The following is a 22,012-nucleotide window of genomic DNA, read 5'->3' as shown; positions in this document are numbered from 1 at the left end:
TCAAAAAAAAAAAAAAAAAAAAAAAAAAAGCATGGAGTAAGGGAATATAGGTTGGCCAGGGTGTGTGAGGCCATGGGTTAAATCCCAGCACTGCAAAATAAATAAATTAATTAAATAAAAATAAAACATGAAAAAAGGGACTAAGGGTGTTGCTCTCTGGTAGAGCACCCTGGGTCCAATCCCTAGTATTGGGGGAAAAAATTTCAGCTGTAAATTTGGTTGGGATTATACTGAGTCATAGATCAATTTTGGCAGGACTGGTATCTCTACAATGGCATCATTCAACCACAAACATGATATAATATATCTGTTATGGTTTGAATGTGAGGTGTCCACCAAATGCAAGAGGCTTCAGAGAGGAAATGATTGGGTTGTGAGAGCCTTAACCCAATCAGTGAATTAATCCCCTGATGGGGTTAACTAGTGGTGACTGGAGGCAGGTAGGGTGTGGCTGGAGGAGGTGAGTCATTGGAGGCGTGGCTTTGGGCTATGTGTTTGTATTTGGCAAGTGGAGATCTCTCTCTGCTTTCTGATCATCATGTAGCTGCTTCCCTCCCCCATACTCTTCCACCACGATGTTAGCCTCACCTCTAGCCCCTAGGAGTGGGGCCTCCTGTATGTATTGAAACTTCTGAAACTGTGAGCCCCCAAGTAAATGTTTTCTCCTCTACAATTTTGCTTGTCAGGTTTTTAGTCACAGTGACAAAAAAAGCTGACTAAAACTATCCATTTAGTCAGATTGTCTTTCAGCAGAGTTTTAAAGTTTTTTGTCAAGGACTTCTGCTTTCTGTTACTGTAATAAATATCTGAGATAAATCATCTTCATAAGAGGAAAGGTTTATTTTGTTTATTTAAAAATTTTTTTTTTAGATGTTGATGGACCTTTATTTTATTCATTTATTTATACACGATGCTGAGAATCAAACCTCACCTCACATCTGCTAGGTGAGCGCTCTACTACCTAGCCACCACCCCAGCCTGGAAAGGTTTATTTTGGCTCATAATTTAGGAATTTCAGTTCATGATGGATTGGCTCCATTGCTTTGGGCTTGTAGGGAGGTGGCACACACCATAGCAAGAGCCTGTGTTGGAGGAAGCTCCTCATCTATTGCATTCTGGAAGAAAAGGAAGAGGAAGGGACAGGGTCCCAATATCCCCTTCAAGGTCATGCCTCCAGTGACCTAACTTACTTCCACTAGGCCCCACCTTCTTCTAAGAATTCCAGGCTTCAACACATGGGTCTTTGGGAGACATTCAAGCCCAAATTATAGCTGTGGTCCATCTTGCCTGCATAAAATGTAAGATTCTTGAGGGCAGGATCTTTTCAGTCATGTTTATCATCCTCTATTCATTACTTTTTTTCATGGTGCTAGCACATAGGAGACACTGAACAAATAGTTTTGAAATAAATGAGGGTTCCCAAGCCATATCTCTACTCAGTTTTAGACATCTATCTATTTACTATTGGAAATCTCCACTTAGTATCCCACAGAATCATCAAGCTCAGCATGATTTCTCCTCCCTCTCTTCTCTTCTTGTGATCCCTTACATGGTTGTAGGAAGTACTGTCCACCCATTCTCCAGTCAGAGATTTGGTAGTCCCCATTGACCCCTCCTGCTCCTTTCCAGTCAGCCTCCTAGCCCTGCTAGTCCCAGCCTCTCTTCAGGCTCCTCCTTTCCAGCTCCCACCATCACTGCTTGAATTCTCTCACTAGATCATTGCATCAGCCCCCAAACCAGCCTTCCACCCTTAGTCTTGCCCCCGTCTCTCCAGTCTGCAGCTCAGATTTGAGCATGCCCTTCTGCATAACATGTCTAACTGGTTCAGGACTGCTTTCACAATCAGATGCAGGCTCCTTAGCCCAGCATACAAGGCCATTCACTCCTTGGCCCTTTCCTGTCTCTCCAGCCACACGCCAAGGCCATGGGAATACAGAGGATGAACACATGCCATTGTGGACATATGCCTGCAGAAAGGTTCTTCTTCATTTAGTGCTGCTACTCTGCCCCTGTCCCTGCCACCTTTTTCTTTCTACTTGCTGCTCAATAAAACATCCTTGCCTTCATTTGGCTAAATAGGAACTTATGCCTGATTTTCACATAGACAATGCCCAGTAAATGTCATATTGAGTATGATTTTTTTTTTTTTTTTTTTGTACCAGGGATTGAACCCATAAGGGCTTTACCATTGAGACACATATCCAGCCCTTTTTATTTTGAGGCACTAAGTTGCTTAGGGCCTTGCTAAGTTGCTGAGGCCGGCCTCGAATTTGCAATCCTCCTGCCTCAGCCTCTAGAGCCTCTTTGATTACAGGTGTGTGCCCTCATGACAGGCTTGAATACAAACTTTTAAGATGTATACAAATACTTGACCTCAGTCCCCCACCCCAAGTCATTAAGTTAAAGAATTTAAAGTCCTTAATCTTGCTGCCTGTGGTGGTGCATGCCTACAATCATAGCTGCTTGGGAGGCTGAGGAGGAAGATCACAAGTTCTAGGCCAGCCTGAACAATTTAGTGAGATCCTGTCTCAAAAAAAATAATAAAAAGGGCTGGGGATGTAATTCAGCAATATAATGCCTAGTACCATAAGTAAGTAGATAGATGGATTGGTATATACATACACATATACATAGTTAAGTAAATTAATAATCATTCTTCAGTCTCAAGGACAAAGTCCTTATACCTGGGACAGGAATCTACACATAGTAAATTCTGGTTTAGTTACATGTCAGGTATCCAAAGGGCTATTTTAAAACCCACATTGATTTCCCCCACAACTCAGCATATTTTAAATGTAAATATTAGCTTCAATAGGAAGGCAAATCCTATGATGTACTCCAGAGTGCCTGGAAGATTATCAGCCATACTGGGCTGTTAGATCCTGGGAACCCATGCTCCAGTGTTCTGTTGAGGCATCTTCTGAGGCAGAGGCTGCCAAATCTGTTCTCAGGCTTTAGAATGTAGAAATGGGGCCTGGTTGGAGTCTACCACTTACAACCTCTGCCTGTTATTTGAAGATAAAGTCTTTTCTGTCCTTATAGTCTCCTGGGCCTTCTGAAAATAGCCATTCACCTCTTTAGCCTCAGCAAGAAGGTGAGGGTGCTCCTTTTCTGTGTGGTGTTACAAATTGGGACCTGCCTAGAGGGGCAGTTGGTTAGAGGTGTTGTAAGTGGGACTCAGGATGAAGATTAGTTAGAGAAAACTTCAGAGAAAAGCTGGGTCGCCATAGGTACCTAGGGTGTGCCCCAGGAATGTTGGTCCCGTGAGGGCTGAGGGAGCAAGAGATGATTGACAGTTCTTAAGTTCTTAGATGCCGTCCTGGTCCAGCCCATATCCTTCTTGCTCAGCCTTCTGACCAGAGATGTGCTGTGCAGGGTATGATTTGTGTAAAGTGACTTAACGCATTCATCTGACAGTGACCAAGGAAAGAGCCAATTGAGTTTGTCCAAGAACTGGTTGAGTTTTAACATGGTGGCAAAGGGGCTGGGTGTCGCTGAGTGGTAGAGCTTTTGTCTAGTATGAGGCCTTGGGTTTAATCATGAGCACTGCAAAAAAACGAAGAAAAAGAAAAAAAGGTGTAAAGCTAGTGACGAAGATTGTTGGTGTTCATAGGAAACAGTTCTTCCATGGAAAAAGAGTGATTTTAATACATAAACTCTCTCAGTGCCACGGAAATACCTTGCCCTCTTTGTGCAGATGCTGCAGGCTGGTGGTAGGGCTTGGTTCCTGACGTCGGGGTGTGACTCACCAGTGTGGTATGTGCTTCCTGCCTGTCACGCTAATTCTCTTCTATGTACATCTCCAGACCACCCAGCTTTATCTCTGCTGTCTCTGCCTTCTCAAGGCTACTGACATTTCAGCTCAAAATGCCTCTGAAACCACCCTCACATAGTGACCCAAGTCATCCCTGCTTCAAACCCTTTTCCAGCTCTTCCATCATGATTCAATTAGACTCTTGTGTAGGGTCCCTCCGGGCCCTGCAGCGTGCAGGCTGTGTCTGTTCCTACTGGCTTCTTCATATTCCAGCTGTGTGACCTTGGGCAGTCTCCTCTCCACCATAGCTTACTCACCTGAGCAATGAGGATGATGATAATAGAACCCACCTCACAGTGTTCTTGTGAGGATTCAGTGAGTTACTCCATGGAGAGTGCTTAGGCCAGGGCCTGGAACCAGTCAGTTCTCAGTAAACATTTCTAAGATTACTGCTATACTCTCTGTGAGGGCAGGGATCACACTTTCTCATCTTTGTATTTGCACCACCATGCTTGGCCTGCTATGTGCTTGGTAAGTATTTATCAAATGAATATAATTTTCTTGATGGTACTTTTTGTCTTCATGTTAATATTGATCAAATCAGAAGGTTTTTTCCTTTGGGAAAGTATCCCAATTTCAGATTCTTGATTTATATTTTCCAGCAGTTTCCAATGGCAGCATATAAACAATAAAAGTTAAATAAACTTAAGAGACCAAATAACCTAAAGACATAGTTAAGATTAATTTTTTGGGCTTGGGATGTAGCTAAGTGATAAATGGCTTGCCTGGCATGATCAAGGTCCTTGGTTCCATCCCCAGCACTACAAACACACAAATAAAGATCAGTTTTCATTTTATTTTATTTTCCATGGTGCCTGGGATCAAACTGAGGGCCTTACACATGGTAGGCAAGTACTCTATCACTGAAAAGATTGTTGTTGTTGTGATTGAACCTGGGGTACTTTATCACTGAACTACATCCCCAGCCCTTTTTATTTTGAGACAGGGTCTCACTAAGTTGTTGAGGCTGACCTTGAATTTGTGATCCTTCTGCCTCACCCTACCACCTCAGCCTCCTGAGTCACTGGAGTTACAGGTATGTGCCACCACAGTAGTGTTTTCCTTTAATCCCAGCAATTTGGGAGGCTGAGGCAGAAGGATCACAAGTTTGAAGGCAGCCTCAGAAACTTAATGAGGCCCTAAGCTACTTAGTGAAACCCTACCTCAAAATAAAAAATAAAAAGGGCTGGAGATGTGGCTCAATGGTTAAGTACTAAAAAACAAATAAATAAAAATAAAAGATAATTTTGGGTGTGTGTTAGTTTGTTAGTTACTGGGGATAGAACCCAGGGCCTCATGCATGCTAGGCAAGAACTGCAACACTGAGCTACATCTCCATGTAGATATTTTTAGACAATATCTTGCTGAGTTCCCCAGACTAACCTGGAAATTGCTATCCTCTTAACTCAGCCTCCTGACTTGCTGGGATTATAGATATGTGCCACTGCACCCAGCGAAAGATAACTTTTTTGTTTGTTTGTTCTGGGGGAGGTTGTGGTACCGGGGATTGAACCCAGGGATGCTTAACCACTGAGCCACATCCCAGCCCCCCCATTTTTTTAATATTTATTTTTTAGTTGTAGTTGGACACACTTTATTTCACTTATTTATTTTTACGTGGTTCTGAGGATCGGGCGAGCGAGGTGAGCGCTCTACTGCTGAGCCACAACCCCAGCCCCCCCAGCCCTTTTTAAAATTTTATTTTGAAACAGGGTCTCACTAAGTTGCTTAGGTCCTCGCTAAGCTGCTGAGGTTGGCTTTGAACTTGTGATCCTCCTGCCTCAGTCTCCTGAGCTGCTGGGATTACAGGCATGCACCACAGCACATGGCAAGAGATAACTTTTTAATATTTATTCATCTTGAATCCCTGATCTGGAGATTCTTTTTTTTTTTTTAGAGGGCGGGGGAGAGAGAATTTTAATGTTTATTTTTTATTTTCGGCGGACACAACATCTTTGTTTGTATGTGGTGCTGAGGATCAAACCCAGGCCACATGCACGCTAGGCGAGCACGCTACCTCTTGAGCCACATCCCCAGCCCCTGGAGATTCTCTTTTTATTTTCGCGTTTCTCTGGTCTTTTCTCCCTTTTTCGGTCCTGGGGCTGCCCAGTATACACAGAACTGAGAAAGGGGAGAGAAAAAGCCCAAGCAGAAACGTTTATTTAATGGAACAGGACAACTGCAGTTAGCAGGAGTGTCTGTCGGGTCGCTTGTATGCCACACAGCTAGGATCTGTCTTGACAGATGACTCAGCGGCCTCTCTCCCTAGTCTTTTGGTGGTGGGGAACAGGGGAACAGGGAGTGCCAGTCACTGCTGCCCTCTTGTGGGCAACCTGTGAAACAGATATTCAGTTGGGCACCAGGGACAAAGGCAAGCCTTGGAAGCTCCCTTGGTGCTGTGTGCACTGTGATCCTGCCCAACATGTGTTCACTTGTCTGCGCCCAGTCCGTCTTTCCATAGTGTCCTTTACAGTTCATCTGCATATGTAAGCCAGCAGACTATGAACCACCAGGACTTGTCTACACCTATATTTCAAATTTTAATTTTATAAAAGTCAAACTTCTGTGATAATTTACAGTGAGTTGTTTTTGTTTTTGTTTTATGGTTCTGGAGATTGAACCCAGGGCCTCATTCATGCTGAGCATGTGCTATACCACTGGGCTGTATCCAGACCCCCTATAGTGAGTTCTTAGTTCTTTTTTAGTGCAGTGGTTGAAATGTTTTCTTATTGAGTTCAAAAACAATGAAGTTTTCTGACATTGTGTAATGTTTATGAGAAAATAATAATTTAAAATCAGTTTAGTATGGTCATGTCAATTTTGAAACTCATAATGTGACACTGGGCATAGTGGCATGTGCCTGTAGTCCCAGCTGCTTGGGAGACTGAGGCAGAAGGATCATTTGACTAGCCTGGGCAAAACAATAAGAATCTCTCTCTCAAAAAACAAAACAAAACTCAGTAATTTGGGGTGTTTATTTATTTATATCTTATATCATTTTTTTATTTATTGTGGTACTAGGAATTGAACCCAGGGAAGCTCTACCACTGAGCTACATCCCCAGCCCCTTTTATTTTTTCTTTTGAGAAGGGTCTTGCAAAGTTTCCCAGGCTGTCAATGTTTTTAGCAATTACAATACAATTACAATTACAATAGCTAAACTGTGATAACAATCTAGATGCCCTTCAGTAAATGAGTGGATAAAGAAACTGTGGTAGGGGCTGGGGATGTGGCTCAAGCGGTAGCACGCTGGCCTCGCCTGGCCCAGGTTCAATCCTCAGCACCACATACAAACAAAGATGTTGTCCGCCGAAAACTAAAAAAAAAATAAATAAATATTAAAATTCTCGGGCTGGGGCTGTAGCTCAGTGGTACAGCACTTGCCTAGCATGTGCGAGGCACTGGGTTTGATTCTCAGCACCATGTATAAATAAATGAACAAAATAAAGGCCCATCAACAACTTAAAAACATTTTAAAAAAAAAAAGAAACTGTGGTATATATACACAATGGAATATTACTCAGCCTTAAAGAATGAAATTATGGCATTTACAGGTAAATAGACGGAGTTGGAGAATATAATGCGAAGCAAAGTAAGTCAGTCCCCCAAAAACAAGGGCCAAATGTTTTCTCTGATAAGTGGATGCTGATCATTAATGGGGGGTGACAAGGGAAGAATGGAGGAACTTTGGATTGAACAGAGGAGGGGGGGATGGTGGAATGAGACAGACATTATTACCCTATGTAAGGGTACGATTGCACAAATGGTGTGATTCTTTCTATGTCATGTACAACCAGAGAAATGAAAAGTTGTGCTCTATTTGAGTAAAAAATAAAATAAAATTAATTTAAAAAATTTTTAAAAAGTTTCCCAGGCTAGCCTCAGACTTACGATCCTCCCACCTCAGCCTCCAGAGTTGCTGGGATTATAGATTGTACCACTGCACCCAGCTAATAGCATGGTTTTTAAAAGTTACTTTCAGACCTAGGGTTATAGCTCAGTGGTGGAGCACTTGCTTAGTACATGTGAGACACTGAATTCCATCCTCAGCACCACATAAAATAAATAAACAAAGGTATTGTGTCCATCTACAACTAAAAATATTTTTAAAAATAATAAAAGTTCCGGGGCTGGGGATGTGGCTCACGTGGTAGTGTGCTCACTTAGCATGCGTGCGGCACTGGGTTTGATTCTCAGCACCACATAAAAACAAAATAAAGATATTGTGCCCACCTAAAACTAAAAAATAAATATTTAAAATAATAATAATAAATTCCTTTTATTGATCTTTTTGGACTCAGTGGTGGAGCACTTGTCTGGCTGGTATGCATGAGGCCCTGGATTTAACCCCTAAAATCCTGCAAAAAAAGAAAAAAGAAAAAGAAAAGCCTTTTGTGTGTGTTGGGGGGGGGGGCACAATTTAACCTCTGCTCTTTAGTGGTGACAGATCCAGTCTGTCTACCTAAGCTGAGTAGAGATGTACCCTGCTTGGACCCTGGTTTCTACTGCTTGGGTGGTTTCTTCATTTGCAATTGCAACCAGGACACATTTACTCATCACCTGCCTTCCAGAGGAAGAAGACTTCTCAGCTTTGAGCAGTCAAATTACTGACATATACCTCTGAGGGGTGGTGTGAACTGTTCTGTAGACTAGTACTGGCAACTATAGCTAACGAGGAACACTCAGTGTGCTAGGCACTATACTAAGTACTTTATATAGCTGGGCATGGTGGCACACACCTATAATCTCAGCAGCTCGGGAGGTTGAGACAGGAGGATCCTGAGTTCAAAGCCAGCCTCAGCAACAGCAAGGCACTAAGCACTCAGTGATGCTCTGTTTCTACATAAAATACAAAATAGGGCTGAGAATGTGGCTCAGTTGTCAAGTACCTTTGAGTTCAATCCTTGGTACCTCCCCCGCAAAATAATTAAAAAATAAAAAATATTAAAAAGGGCTGGGGGGGCTGGGATGTGGCTCAGGCGGTAGCGCGCTTGCCTGGCGTGCGTGCGGCCCGGGTTCGATCCTCAGCACCACATACAAAGATGTTGTGTCCGCCCGATAACTAAAAAATAAATATTAAAATTCTTTCTCTCTCTCTCTCTCTCATTCTCTCTTTAAAAAAAAAAAAAAAAAAAAAAAGGGCTGGGGACATGGCTCCATGGTTAAGCACCTCTTTTTTCAATCCCTGGTACAAAAAAAAAAAGAAGGACTTTATATATGTAACCTCATTAACCTGATTTAATTCTTAGAGTAATTTTGTGAAATATAGATGCAGTTATTATCCCAATTTGACTGAGGAGGAAACTGAGGCTTATGGAGGTAAATAAGTTGTCCAAGGTCACTCAGCTGATGAGTGACAGAGGTAGAATTTGAACCCAGGCAAAAGAACAGGCAGTCTGTCCTCAGAGCCAGCACACTTTCCAGGGCACAGCTTGGTAGCCTCTGTGTAAGCTCAGAAAGCTAAGGCCAGGAGCCTGTCTGTCACAAGGTTAAGGGGAGCATTGACAGACTGGGAAGGACTCGTCTGTCCAAGCAGTCCAGTCCCTGGACTTGGGGCCCAGGGTGGGAGAGGTGGCTGGATTGGGCAGGCCGAGGGCCAGACAGCTGAGGCCTTTCCTCAGTCTCAGTCACCCATTCTGAGAAGGAGTGTGTTACGTGCTGCTGTGAATCTAACACCGCTCTGGACACCTTGGAGATCCCAGCGACGTTGCAGAGGACATCCTAGCCACAGGGGTGTTATCACTTGTATGAAAAGAGAAAATTTTACAATTGGGGAACAAATGGTCATGAATGTTTTCTAAAACATATCACTTTTTGCTTCTCCCTGAGTATTTTTTAGTAAATCCTCAGGGCATTCAAACCGCTTCCAAATCTGCATTGGCATTCAAAGAAGGAAACAGCTTCCTCTTGTACTCATGGACATTGGTGTCCAGTCTGGCTTTCCTCTTTGGTTAAGCCACATGGTCCTATTTAACATAAATTCCCATCTTGTGTATCTGAAGAATGTGCGTGGTTCTGGGGTCCTCCACTTTCATTAATTTTTGTGGTGCAGGGACTGAGCCCAGGCCTCCATACTAGAGAGCACTCTACCACGGGGCAGCCCCAGGACCACTTTCACTAATTCTTAAACCATAAGGAGGCTGCAGGAGAGTTCATAAACAGCAGTGGTCACCCTTGCCCGGGCTCTGTCTACCTAAGCTGAGTAGAGATGTGCCCTGCTTGGACCCTCTGCCTCCAGAGTGGGCTGGGAGAAGGAAGAGGATTTCTGGTGTTCAAGCCACAATTACCCAGTTTCATTTCCAGCCCAGCTTGGTCAAGGATCATGTGTCCCTTCATATTCCTCCCTTTAACCACAGACTCTGTGGCTGGTGGGGCCAGCAACAAAACAAGGTCTCTGGGATTCTACTGAGGGTTGAAAGGATGCCCAGCATCTTTTTTTTTTTTTAGTTATCAATGGACCTTTGTTTTATTTATTTAAATGCAGTGCTGAGAATTGAATCCAGGGCCTCATGCATGCTAGGAAAGTGCTCTATCACTGAGCCCAGCATCTACCCTTTGAATTGTCCTTTTCACTCAATCTTAGCCTCCAAGGTGTACTAATATGAAATGTTTACCATTGAAAAGGTAGGAGGCTATCCCTGTGACCCAAAAGTGTGCTGGTAGGTGTTTAAAGCCAACTCTCTAAAAGTAAGCCCTGATTTGCCAATTTCAAAGTGTACATTTTCCTAAGCTACCGATTTGGCATTACCAAATACAGAGTTGGGAAGAAATGGACAGTACATCTTTGTACAGCATTTCTGTTACACAGAGACAATATATAAATAACCTCAGGAGCAAATAAAGTGCAGTAGAATGATTAGAAGGTAGTATTTAGGGGGTGGTGAGTTTCCTTGTTTTTGTTTTGTTTGGTACTGGGAATTGAACCCAGGGTTGCTTAACCATTGAGGCACATCCCTGGCTCTTTTTTTTTAAAAGTATATTTTAGTTGTGATGCACACAATACTTTTATTTATTTTATGTGGTGCTGAGGATCAAACCAGTGCCTCGCACCTGCTGGGCAAGCTTTACCACTGAGCCCCAGCTCTTTTTGTATTTTATTTAGAGACAGGGTCTTGCTGAGTTGCTTAGGGCCTCGGTAAGTTGCTGAGGCATGAGTCCTCTTGTAAGCTACTCTGAGCTGGCTTTAGCATGACACTGCTCTTTCTCACTACCTATTTCCAAAACTGTGGGACTTGGGTGGGGAGGCCCAGTGAGCTGTGAGAGAGGTAGAACCAGCAGTGATTCCCTAAATGGGGATGGGACCCTGTATCTGGCTGCAGGTGCCTGTGCCATGTTTATCCAGTGGTCCACCAGACTGATCCACATGATTGAGGAGCATCCTGACCCCCAGTAGAGTCTAAGTGCAAGCTGTTGTGTGCTTGAGTGCTCTTGGTTGGCTTAGACACATTCTGAAGTTCACTTAAATGTTGCTTCACAAGAAACCAACACCTCCTCCTCACCTTAAAGAATGAAGCACCATAACTCTGGCCCATAAACCACTCTCCACAGTGGTTAAGTACCACAGTCATATGAGCCTCTGTTTGCTGATATCTCTCCATTTTGCCCTTTCAACTGGCAGCTACAGAAGGGCAATTCCCAGTACCTAGTGGGCAATCAGTATATAGCAGGTACTCCATGATTGAAAAAAAAAAAAGTTTTCCTTTCCCCCCCCGCCCAGTACTGGGGCTTAAACCCAGGGGTGCTTTACAATTTAGCTACATCCCCAGCCCTTTTTATTTTGAGACAGGGTCTCACTAAGTTGCTAAGGCTGGTGTTCAGGGGTACTGGAATGACCAGAGATTCTCAGAGTATCATCCCTAGACCAGCAGCATCAGCCTCACCTGGGAGGTTGCTAACTGACCGAGGGCAGTGATCTATTATTATAACAGATCACTTTCTTGCTAATTTTATGCACAGTAAGGGTAAATAACCATAGCTAGATGAATCATGGCTCACTTTTTTTTCTTTTTAACACGAACTCACTATATACTTCAGATCTAATTTTTTTTTTTTTTTTGAACTGGTGACTTAACCCAGGGGCACTTCACTACTGAGCTGTATCCACAGCCCTTTCTAATTGTTTTCTTAAATTTGAGACAGGGTCTCATTAAGTTGCTTAGGGCCTCTCTATGTTGCTGAGGCTGGCCTTGAACTTGTATCCTCCTGTCTCAGTCTCCTGAGCTGCTAAGATTACAGGTGTGTACCACTGTGCCCAGTATCCAGATGAGTCTTGAACTCCTGGGCTTAAGTGATCCTCCCCCCTCAGCCTCCCAAGTACAAGTACATGCCACCGATCCTGGCTTATGATGACCCTCTTTTTTCCCCCCAGTCCTGGGGATTGAAACTAGGGATGTACTACCACTGAGCTATTGCCGTAACCCCTGTTTTTGGACAGGATCTTGATAACTTTCCCAGACTGACCTCAAACTTGTAATCCTCCTGCCTCAGCCTTCTGAGTCGCTGGGACAGTAAGTATGTGCCTTTGAGCCTGGCTCATCGTAAGTCTCTTTAAGAAGTAACTCCCTGAACTCAGTGAGGGCTCTGCTGAGAAAAAATGGGGAAGCCAAGTGGGGCACTGGTGGTGGGATTGAAGCATCCTATGATGTGAGCTGCTGATGAGAGATTTGCATTTATTGTCATTAGCAAGAGGGCCATGAAGCAGATAAACCTTGAGTCCTATGATGAGAATCAGAGGTGCCCGGGCAGCTTGATGACTGGCTGTGCACTTGACCCTCCCTACCTTTGACTTCTCTTCTTCCTGCCAGCTACCAGAGATTCACGGACTGTTATAAGTGCTTCTACCAGTTGCAGCCTGAGATGACACAGCGAATCTATGACAGATTTATAACTCACCTGGAGGCATCTATCCGGGTGAGTGACAAGAGGCCCAGAAGATACCATTAGCTTAGGTTTTTTTTTTTTTTTTAAGGGGGGGGGGAGAGAGAGAGAGAATGAGAATTTTAATATTTATTTTTTAGTATTTGGCGGACACAACATCTTAGTTTGTATGTGGTGCTGAGGATCGAACCCGGGCCGCACGCATGCCAGGCGAGCGCGCTACCGCTTGAGCCACATCCCAAGCCCTAGCTTAGGTTTTTATCTCTAGATTGTTGGTCCTCTGGGGGCAGTGACCCTACTCTTTGCCCCTCTGTCTTCTCAGCCCCTTCAGCCACCCTCTGTGCACAGCAGGCTACAGTGCCAGTCACCCGCCTCCTCCAAAGAATGTGGGTATCTTAAATGCCCCTTTCTCTTATTGTGCTGTATTGTAATTATGTGTTTATATGTCGTCTGCCTTACTGGGCCGTGTGTGCTCTGCAAGGGCAGGACAGAGTCAAGTTCATCTTTGTATCTTCAGTTTTTGGGCCAAGGCCTTGCCCAGAAGAAGCCACCTAATAAACAATCCAAAAAAGGCTACGATTCCATTCATGTCTTTAAGTAACTGCAGTGTCTCTAGAGAGGCAAGGACGGCCCTGTTAGCACCCCAGTGTGAGGAATCTGGACAGGTGCTGAGAGTGGACATAGGCAGTGTCCAGCCCCCAGAAATGAAGGCAGGGAGAGAGGCTTGCTGCACGTTCTTTCTAAATGTTTGCCATATTATATTTTATTTCCTTTTTAAAATATATATATATTAATATGTTTATATATATATATATATATATATATATATATATATATATATATATATATAAAGTTGTAATCAGACACAAAACCTTTATTTATTTTTTATGTGGTGCTGAGCATCGAACCCAGTGCCTCACATGTGCTAGGTGAGCACTGTGCTGAGCCACCACCCCAGCCCCTATATTTTATTTTCGTAAGTATAAATGTCACATGTTAGCCAGGCATGATGGTGCACTTCGGTAATCCCGGTAACTGGGGAGGATAAGGCAGGATGATCACAAGTTCGAGGCCAGCCTCAGCAACTTAGAAAGACACTGTCTCAAAAAGACTGGGGACGTGGCTTGGTGGTATAGCACCCCTGGGTTCAATCCCCAGTACCACGGGGGTTGGGGGGGGGCAGAAATGAGCCAGAATTTAGTGTATTTCTACTCTGGGCTTGTCTAGTATCATTACAGTTTTTTCCTCCTTTCTCTTCAGGAGGAAATTTCAGAAATTAAAAAAGAAGGGAACCTAGAAGCTGTCTTGAATTCCTTGGATAAAATTGTGGAAGAAGGCAAAGACTGCACGGAGCCAGCCTGGTGAGAAAGGAGCGGGAAGGGACCGCACTTCAGCCTCTGGTAGGAGACTCTGAGGCTGACCCCATATCTGAGACACTGGGCTCTATATAGCCCTGAGAGAGGACCCTTTGACAGGGACAACAACAAACAATAACCAAAAACAGTTGAAATGCAGAGTTCCCTCCTGGGAGGAGAGCCCCAGGGCAAGTGCATGTTATTATCCAGGGGTTCGGGAGGGAAGTGGTTTGGAGGTCCGACTGAAGAGGCCTTTGAGAGGTCATTTCAGGGCCTGTTGGGCCTGTGGGAGGAAGGAGGGGAGGGACAGAGGACACCGAGCAGTGAAATTGGGAATCCTATGTAGGTTAGGCTGGCCAGGCACTGGCTTTGAGTCATTGGTTTATTCAACACACATTTAGGGTGCACCTACTACACGCTAAATACTGTTTTAGAAGCCAGTGATGTGGCAGTGAACAAGTGACACTCTGCAAGTGACAGTTCAGTGGGCAGCTTGGTAGCCTGGAATACCATGAACCGGAGGAAGAAGTAAGGCCTTGAGCGCAGAGTGGAGAGAGAGGCCATCAAGACCACCGCAGCCTTCCACTACCTCTGCCCTCACAGGACCTCAGGCCAGAGGGGAGAGATGCCATTCTTGCACTTTGTGACCTTACTTCTTCTTTTTTTTTTTTTTTAATATTTTTTTAGTTGTAGACGGACACAACACTTTTATTTCTTTTACTTATTTATTTTTGTGGTGCCGAGGATTGAACCCAGAGCCTCACACATGCCAGGCAAGCACTCTACCTCTGAGCTACAACCCCAGCCCGTGACCTTAATTCTTAAAAGAATGAAATTTTACAACTAAAAAAGAATTTTTAAGCCATGTGGTGGCACATGCCTAGAATTTCAGTGGCTCCACAAGTTCAAGGCCAGCTTCAGCAACAAAGCAAGACCCTATCTCAAAATAAAAGGGCTGGGGGGTTATGTGGCTCAGTGGTTAAGCACCCGTGGGTTCAATCTCAAGTAGCAAAACAAAAAAAAGAATTTTTAGAAGAACCTACAGTGGCGCCTGTTCCCTGTGTGACCTTGCCTCCTTAGACCCTCTCTCCTTATCTTCTCACGTCATCCAGCCTCAAGGTCTGGGTCCTCTCTCCAGAGGCTCCCCACTGGGAAGTCTCATCCTGTCACAACCCCATCTCTCCAGCTCCCAGCCTGATAGGGTGATACACAAGCAGGGCACGTGTTCACAAGGACAGCAGCAGAGGCTGGGAAGTCACCTCTAGACCTGGCGTCTTGAAGATGGGGGAGTGTGTGTGGGAGAGAGGAGAATGTGGAGTGTGGGGTGGAAGGCTGGTGGCAGCGGGCCTGGGGCAGGCGGTGTTCCCATCAGGAGCAGGGCTTGGGAGGTAAGAGGAGCCAGCCCAACTTGGGACTGGGGTGGGAACATCAGTGACTTGGTTTGTAAGTAGAACCCTCCCACAGATTGTCCCTCCCTCTCTGTCCCCCATGTGGCCCTTCAGGCGCCCCAGTGGGATCCCAGAGAAAGACCTGTGCAGCACCATGGCACCCTACTTCCTGCAGCAACGGGACACCTTGCGGTGCCATGTGCAGAAACAGGAGGCCAAGAACAGAGAGCTGGCCGATGCCATCCTGGCTGGGCGCAGGCAGTTGGAGGAGATGCAGCTGCAGGTCCAGGCCCGGCAGCAGGCCTGGCAGGCAAGTGTCCAGCCCTGCCTGCTTTCCCCTTCATCCCTGATAGGCCCTCAGAGATCCCCTCCCAACATAAGGGACCCCAGAGGCAGGAGGGGCCTCCTGTGGTGGTAGAGTCACATATCACTTCTGCTTGGATGTGTGCAGCAGGCTTCTCCCACCATAGCAGATGGGCTGCTGCCCGCCCTGCCCCTGCTAACCTCTAACTGCAGCATGGATTCCCTGCTGCCACGGCTGAGGCCCAGAGAGGGCAGAGGTGTGTCCCAGGAAATGGTCATTGTACTTCTCCCTGGGAACATAGACAGTATCTTCAAAATGTGCACACTGGAATGACTTCTAGAGCCCTAGTACATCTGGAACTCATTCTCCAGCAACAGTGTATGTCCTTTGAAGATGAACTTAATTTTTGAAAGTGGCCCAAGTGACTGAGGATAGAAAGGGTAGAGTGATCAAGCTGGCTGATACAGCTGGCAGGCGATGAAATGGGGTTTTCAGTGATGAAAAGGGGTTTCTTATTGGCTCAAAAAAGTTAAAGAAATTATAAAAAATAAAAACAAAAAGTACTGGGGATGTGGCCCAGTGACAAATTGCCTCTGGGTTAAATTTCCAGGAAAAAGAAAAAGAAAATGAACTCTGCCCTGGGGAGGCCTAGCCTAGGTGTCCTTGGTACCCAGCCCTCTATCAGTACCCATTGAGTGGTAGACTTCCTGCCTATCTTTGTCCTAATGCGCCTTCCTGGGCCAGTGATGAGTCACATGGCCCTGGGGGAAACCCACGCCCCAGTTCAGCTCAGAAGAGAAAGGGTTTGGTTTCCTCATAGCCTGTGTAGCTATTCTCTCCTGCTGATTTCAGGCTCTGTATGGAGAACAACGGGAACTGCTGGCCTTTCTGAGGGAGCCAGAGTGAGGCGGAGCCTGTGGCTGAGAGCAGAGGGCAGTCAAGGTCGAGGGCTGTGGTCGGCATGCTGGGCCTGGGCGGGCTGCCTTTGAGGACAGCTGAAATGGTGCCAATCTCCAGGCAGTGATGGAGGATCAGGCCCGAGCAAGCCCCACTGCTGCAGTGCTGTGAGGCTCCCCCGGGGTCACACATACTACCTTCAGACTCCTCCCTTCTGCCCAGAGATGGTGGCCCAACGTGGAGTCTGGGCCCGACTCTTTCTCCTTCAGGTGCAGGCCAGCACCACCCCCAGCGCTCTCCTGCAGGCTGCTTGGCACCCTACCACCCCCTCCCTTAGGGAATGTGTTTTCAATTTCACTGATTGTCCCCTTGCTGGCCAGCCCAAGGTCGCTTGCCATGTTCTCCCCGCATCCGTAAATAAACATCCTCCACTGCACTGTAATCTGTGAGGATGCTTCCTTGCCCGGCGTCTGTTGGGCCAAGACCACTTCTGGGTCCCCAAGCTCCAGCTTCAGGCAAGGGCTTGGTCAGTCCAGGCTGGGTAGGGCAGTTGTATGTGACCATCATGTGCCAAGGGCAGCAGAGCCCCGTTTTCACAGAAAGTGGGACACCTGGGTCCCCCAAAGTCAGGATGAGCTGTCAAGGGTATGTCACTCTTCGTCCCACCCTACCTTCTCTTTGACATTTGGATTAAGTGTCCATGGTGGAGGCCTCCAGGATAGTTGGGCCTCAGGACAATGTGACTCATGACTGCTTCTCCACTGTGCTCTTCTCCAGCCAGGGCCACCAGGACCGGAGAGGAAGGGGGACGGTTTTGGGTGGAGGGCAAAGCTTTTTGCCCTGGTATGGGCCACACCCGAGTGGCTCCTGCTTTTACCTCTTTCCCCACCAACAGCCCAAGCTTCATCTTTCCCTCTGCCCTCCTCTGCCCTGTGGAGCTGCGGCATTAATAATCCAGACGCCTCCGTCCTGCGCAGCCACCTCACCGAGTGCTGTGTGTATTTGTCAGAGTGGGCAGGCGGCCTCCAGCCCCGAGGGGTGTGAGTGAGGACACTGGTCAGCCGGGGGAAGGAGCCGGGCCACCCTTCCTTGCTAGGCCGGCTGGAGGCAGTGGCAGCTCTCAGGTGTTTTCAGGCTGGGACCTGCGGGCCTTCCTGGAGGACTGGGGGAGGCAGGTCCCTCCCTGAGGCTGTTAACCTTGGGGAGGCTGCAGGGGTAGGAGAATCGGAGGGTCAGCAGCCCAGAGATGCATTCTGTCTTACACTCCTCCAGGTCCTCCCTGCTGGGTCCCCTACCACAGTGCCCTTTCATACCTGGAACTTAGCCACCTGGCCTGCCCAGAAATGGAGAGGCTGTCCTCATACACCCAGCCCTACTGTATCTGTTGGCTTTGACTCTTGGACCTGTGCTGCCCTGACCCCTTCTGTTCCTGAAGCAGTTGAGTGGCCCACACCACGCCGGCCTTTGATGTCTGCTGGGTGGATGAGGCCATTGCTGGCACTCCCTCCCTAGGTTTGGCTCCTGCCCCGCAGGCAGACAGTGCAAATCATAGGCCTTAAGAGAGCTGGAGCTCTGGAGCCTATTTTAGACCTGAGCACCCCCTTCCTCTCTCGTTCCACTTAGATCCCAGCCAGGACTTGGGCGGAGGCTGCGGTCTCAACAGAATGGAGAAGGGTATAGGGATCTGGACAGCCCCCTAGGGCAGGGGCCAGGGGTGATGTCAAGAGCCTGGCAGCCTCTGATTGTGGCTGTCCTCCTTCATCACTCCCAACCACAGTATCCTTTGGGGTTTGGCCTACAGAGCCAGGGCAGATGACCCCCAATTAGCCCTGGCCGCTTCCCCATGCCCTGCTTGACCATGTGGGCGTAGCCCCCTCATCTCTGGGGTGGTATAAAGAGTGCTGGAGTCAGGAAGAGGCAGACCAGTTCCAGCAGCAGTCCTGACAGTGCCAACGGACACCATGAGGACCCTCACACTGCTTGCCCTGCTGGCCCTGGCTGCACTCTGCCTCGCTGGTCGGGCAGGTGAGTACCCCCACTTCTCCCCTTTTCTTCCAGTCTGGACACCCTTCTGCAGGCCCACACTGTCCTTGTGGAGGGAGAAGCGGGAAGAACAAGCTACCAGAGAAGTAGGGGAAGGAGGATGAGGGCCCTTGGAGTGAGCCAGGGGTGAGCTGGGCACCTTTTCTTTGCAGATGCGAAGCCCAGTGGTGCAGAGTCTGGCAAAGATACAGGTATGGGCCTGGTAGGGGCTCCTGGCACCCCCTCTGCCCTACGCCCTTCAGTCCCATTCCCTGTCGCCCGCTGACTCCTGCCTGTCAGGAAGGCCTGCCTGCTCCCCTACTTATTGTCCCAAGCCTGGAACCACCTGACCCCTGCCCTCTTCTCCACGTTCCACAGCCTTCATGTCCAAGCAGGAGGGCAACAAGGTGGTGAAAAGACCCAGGCGCTTCGTGGACAATGGGCTGGGGTAAGTAGGAGATGCTGAGCAGGGCCCTGCACCTGCGGATGTGCTGGGAGGAGCCATGGTAGGGAGTGGCTTTTAATAGGGACAGGCAGGGGGTCCCTCCTGGTAAGCACTCTGGAGTCCGTATGCAGTTGGAATAGAGGGTGAGCATATTGCATGAGGAGTGATGCCACCGTGTGGGACTTCTCAGAGCCCCAGCTCCCTACCCGGATCCCCTGGAGCCCAAGAGGGAGGTGTGTGAGCTCAACCCGAACTGTGACGAGCTGGCTGATCACATCGGCTTCCAGGACGCCTACCAGCGCTTCTACGGGACCCCAGCCTAGGTGGCTGTGCTGGCCGTGGCAGCCCTGCTCTGGCTCTGCGCCAGGACTCCTCCCTCGCCTCCCCCTCGGTCCCTCTGCCCTGCCAGTGTGGGCATCCCAGCTGGTCCAAAATAAAGTCCAGAGGAGGAATTGATGGGCTGTGAGTCTGTCCATTCTGTGGGGGAGGGGCTTGGCGGATGGAGTGGAGAGAAAGTGTCGCCTTCTTCAGTCCCAGAAAGTGCATCCCGAAGTCCTGTTTGTTTATTTATCGAAGCTGCTTTGTTCCAGAAAGCATGGAAGGTGGTTTCCTAAGGCTAACTAGGCTTCCCAGCTCTGGCCCAGCACCCCTCCCACACCAGTCCACTGAGTCAGCCATGACACAGCAAACACACCAGCCCCTGAAGGCCTGGACATCTTGAGTATTCAGCTGTGACCAGGACAGATTCATCACTAGGCAAAAAGCTGCTGGCAAAGAAGGTGCTACCTTGTTTTGGGGGGTGGGGAGCCAATGTGTGGCCCTTGGCTGGTTAATAAGCATTCAGGAGAGGCCTAGGTTAGTCAAGTCAGTTCTTCTGGGCTGAGCGGAGACTTCGGGGAGCACCAGAGATGGGCCCGGTGAAAGGGCCCGACACTCCCTGCTTCAGCCCCCAATAGGGCCCAGGGGCAGCTCCAACCTGGACACACGCATCTCCTCCCATCTCCCCTCACAGACCCTCGGCACTTACCCCACTCCCTCCAAGAGCCCCTCACGGCCCTCGCACTCTGCCAGTTCCCTCCGTCTGTCCCTCCTCTCTTCTGCCCTCCCTCTCTCCTCAGCTACTCTTGGCTCCAGGCTCAGATGTGTCCCCACCTTATCAGGCCTGGTCTGGGCTCCACAGCAGCACTGGGTCCTGGTCTCTGCCTCCCTCCAGGCCAAGGTCAGGGATGAGTCTCACTGTTGCTTGGCCTGAGCTCCCCCCTCTGGCGGGCCACCTTGCAGCAGGGGGCAGGTCCCAGGGGCTCGAAGCAGGGAGGCTGTGAAGGCAGCAATGATGACCAGGTTCCCAGCCACTGCCAGGCCCAGGGTGGCCACTGTGCCCTGCAGGCCCAGGGGGGGTTCCTGGGTGGCCAGCCAGGTTCTGCGTGATCCCATATCAGCTAGTACCGCCTCCAGCTGGAAGTGGGTGCCCAGCACTGCACAGATGTGGAATAGCTGATGGCTGTGGCCTGGAGGGAGGGTGGGCAGGTCAGGCACACACCCATTCCCAAGGCTCACTGACCCACTCTGTAACCCAGGGCAAGTCACCTGTCCTCCTACTCCCCTGTAAGAAACCCTGACTCCCAGAATTGTTAGAAGGGGGACTGAGCTGATTTGCATAAAGCCCCTGCATAGTGTATTAGTTTCGCTGTTTCTGAGGAAGGGCCCACCCTTGGGCTGTGAAATCTCTCTACCTAGCTCACTCCTGCCCTGGGAAATTGTCTCCCTGGCCCCGTCCAGGGCCGGACGGGCATATCCTCACCGATATAGTCAAAGCGCCCAGGCGCCAGCCGCTCTGGCAGGTGGGAGGCAAAGAGGAAGCCAGTGAGCAAGGCACAGAGGAGATGGTAGCCGTGGCTGGTGCTCAGCGCCTCCTGTCCGCAGCTGTGACCCCGGCCCCAGCACAGCCCCAGCTGGCGGAGGAAAAGCATGGCTGGTGGAGAGGGCCTCTGAGCGGAGTCGGAGATGGGTCTGGGACCTGGCCAGGGTGCTGAGCCTGGAGAGCAGGGAAAGGGCTGGGGGAGACGGGTCAGGAGGAAGCCGGGCGGGCCCGGCAGCCTTACCCTGTAGAAGAGTGGAAGGTTGTCGAACAGGAAGGGATAGGCGAAGGCCGCCGTGCGGAGGACCTTGCTGAACCCAGGACTTTCTAGTTCTGGGAACCTGGGAGACACGGACAGGCTGGTCGCCATTCCTGGCTCAGGCAGGGATCAAGAAGGGCAAGGGGAGCTTGAGCCAAATGGGTGTCAATGAAGCTTACTGGCTAGGAAAGCCCTTAGGTCGCACGCCTCCCTATATAAATGGCCACGTCTGTAATATGGGGCTAAGGACAGGCTGTGGAATGAACGGACAGTTGGGCATGTGTAGGCGCGCAAGGGCTGGCCTGTGGCCTCCCAGCTCTCCTCTCCTGTCCCTCGGCCTGGCTTCGCCCTCGCTTCCCCGGGGGCGGCGCCGGAGCACCCACCGGGAGTAGCAGGAGAGGCCGGTGCACAGGAGGGAGTTGAAGGCGGCGGCGGGCACAAAGAGCTGGTGCAGGCGGCCGTGCAGCCAGGAGGCCGGCATGGAGTAGGCGGCGTAGGGGAAGGCGCAGCCTGCGGGGAGCGGCGCGGCAGGAGCTGAGGCCCGCGCGCCCGGGCCTCCCGAGGTCCCCCGGCCCGGCCCCGCCTCCCGGCCGCGACCCGCCGCCGGCTCACCCAGGCTGTAGAGGCTGAGCGCGCCGTAGTCCAGGAAGTAGCAGATGTGACGCGCGCGGGGCGACATGGAGCTGAAGGTGTGCGCGCAGCACGACGCGAAGGGGTAGAGGCAGGCGGGCAGCAGGAAGATGAGCAAGGGCCAGTCGTAGGGCTCGGCGCGGAAGCCCGGGCCCTTGCTCAT

At 48.9% G+C, this 22,012-nt stretch overlaps 3 protein-coding genes across 3 annotated transcripts in view; 2 read left to right on the top strand and 1 right to left on the bottom strand.

The window, feature by feature from the left end:
* The window catches only part of Pmf1 (polyamine modulated factor 1), a 24,565-nt gene extending 7,488 nt beyond the window's left edge, over positions 1–17,077 (top strand). Inside the window, exons 2-5 of the mRNA XM_015502731.2 lie at positions 12,619–12,724; positions 13,952–14,052; positions 15,549–15,744; positions 16,591–17,077. Of these exons, the coding sequence (XP_015358217.1) occupies positions 12,619–12,724; positions 13,952–14,052; positions 15,549–15,744; positions 16,591–16,644 (457 nt within the window). The 3' untranslated portion in view covers positions 16,645–17,077. The remainder of the gene's footprint in view (positions 1–12,618; positions 12,725–13,951; positions 14,053–15,548; positions 15,745–16,590) is intronic.
* A 400-nt stretch (positions 17,078–17,477) lies between these two features.
* LOC107156695 (bone gamma-carboxyglutamate protein) lies at positions 17,478–19,558 on the top strand. The gene is made up of 4 exons (XM_015502733.2): positions 17,478–18,660; positions 18,831–18,869; positions 19,036–19,105; positions 19,293–19,558. The coding sequence occupies exons 1-4, from the start codon at positions 18,597–18,599 to the stop codon at positions 19,423–19,425; spliced, it is 306 nt and encodes a 101-aa protein (XP_015358219.1). The 5' UTR covers positions 17,478–18,596; the 3' UTR covers positions 19,426–19,558.
* Positions 19,559–19,643: 85 nt separating this feature from the next.
* Positions 19,644–22,012, bottom strand: part of Paqr6 (progestin and adipoQ receptor family member 6) — a 3,678-nt gene continuing 1,309 nt past the window's right edge. The window contains 5 exon segments of the mRNA XM_048814696.1: positions 19,644–20,610; positions 20,904–21,054; positions 21,205–21,301; positions 21,603–21,729; positions 21,832–22,003. Coding sequence (XP_048670653.1) covers positions 20,336–20,610; positions 20,904–21,054; positions 21,205–21,301; positions 21,603–21,729; positions 21,832–22,003 — 822 coding nt within the window. The 3' untranslated portion in view covers positions 19,644–20,335.

Source organism: Marmota marmota, unplaced genomic scaffold, assembly GCF_001458135.2.
Source record: "Marmota marmota marmota unplaced genomic scaffold, marMar, whole genome shotgun sequence".
Classification (NCBI taxonomy): Eukaryota; Metazoa; Chordata; class Mammalia; order Rodentia; family Sciuridae; genus Marmota; species Marmota marmota.
This window is presented reverse-complemented; position numbering and strand designations above follow the sequence as displayed.

Bases quoted from the DNA above. Each gene is read 5' to 3' on its own strand.
- LOC107156695 (XM_015502733.2), top strand. From the start codon at position 18,597: ATGAGGACCCTCACACTGCTTGCCCTGCTGGCCCTGGCTGCACTCTGC. The intron at 18,661-18,830 runs GTGAGTACCCCC...TTTTCTTTGCAG, and splicing joins CTGCCTCGCTGGTCGGGCAG to ATGCGAAGCCCAGTGGTGCA. The intron at 19,106-19,292 runs GTAAGTAGGAGA...GGGACTTCTCAG, and splicing joins TTCGTGGACAATGGGCTGGG to AGCCCCAGCTCCCTACCCGG.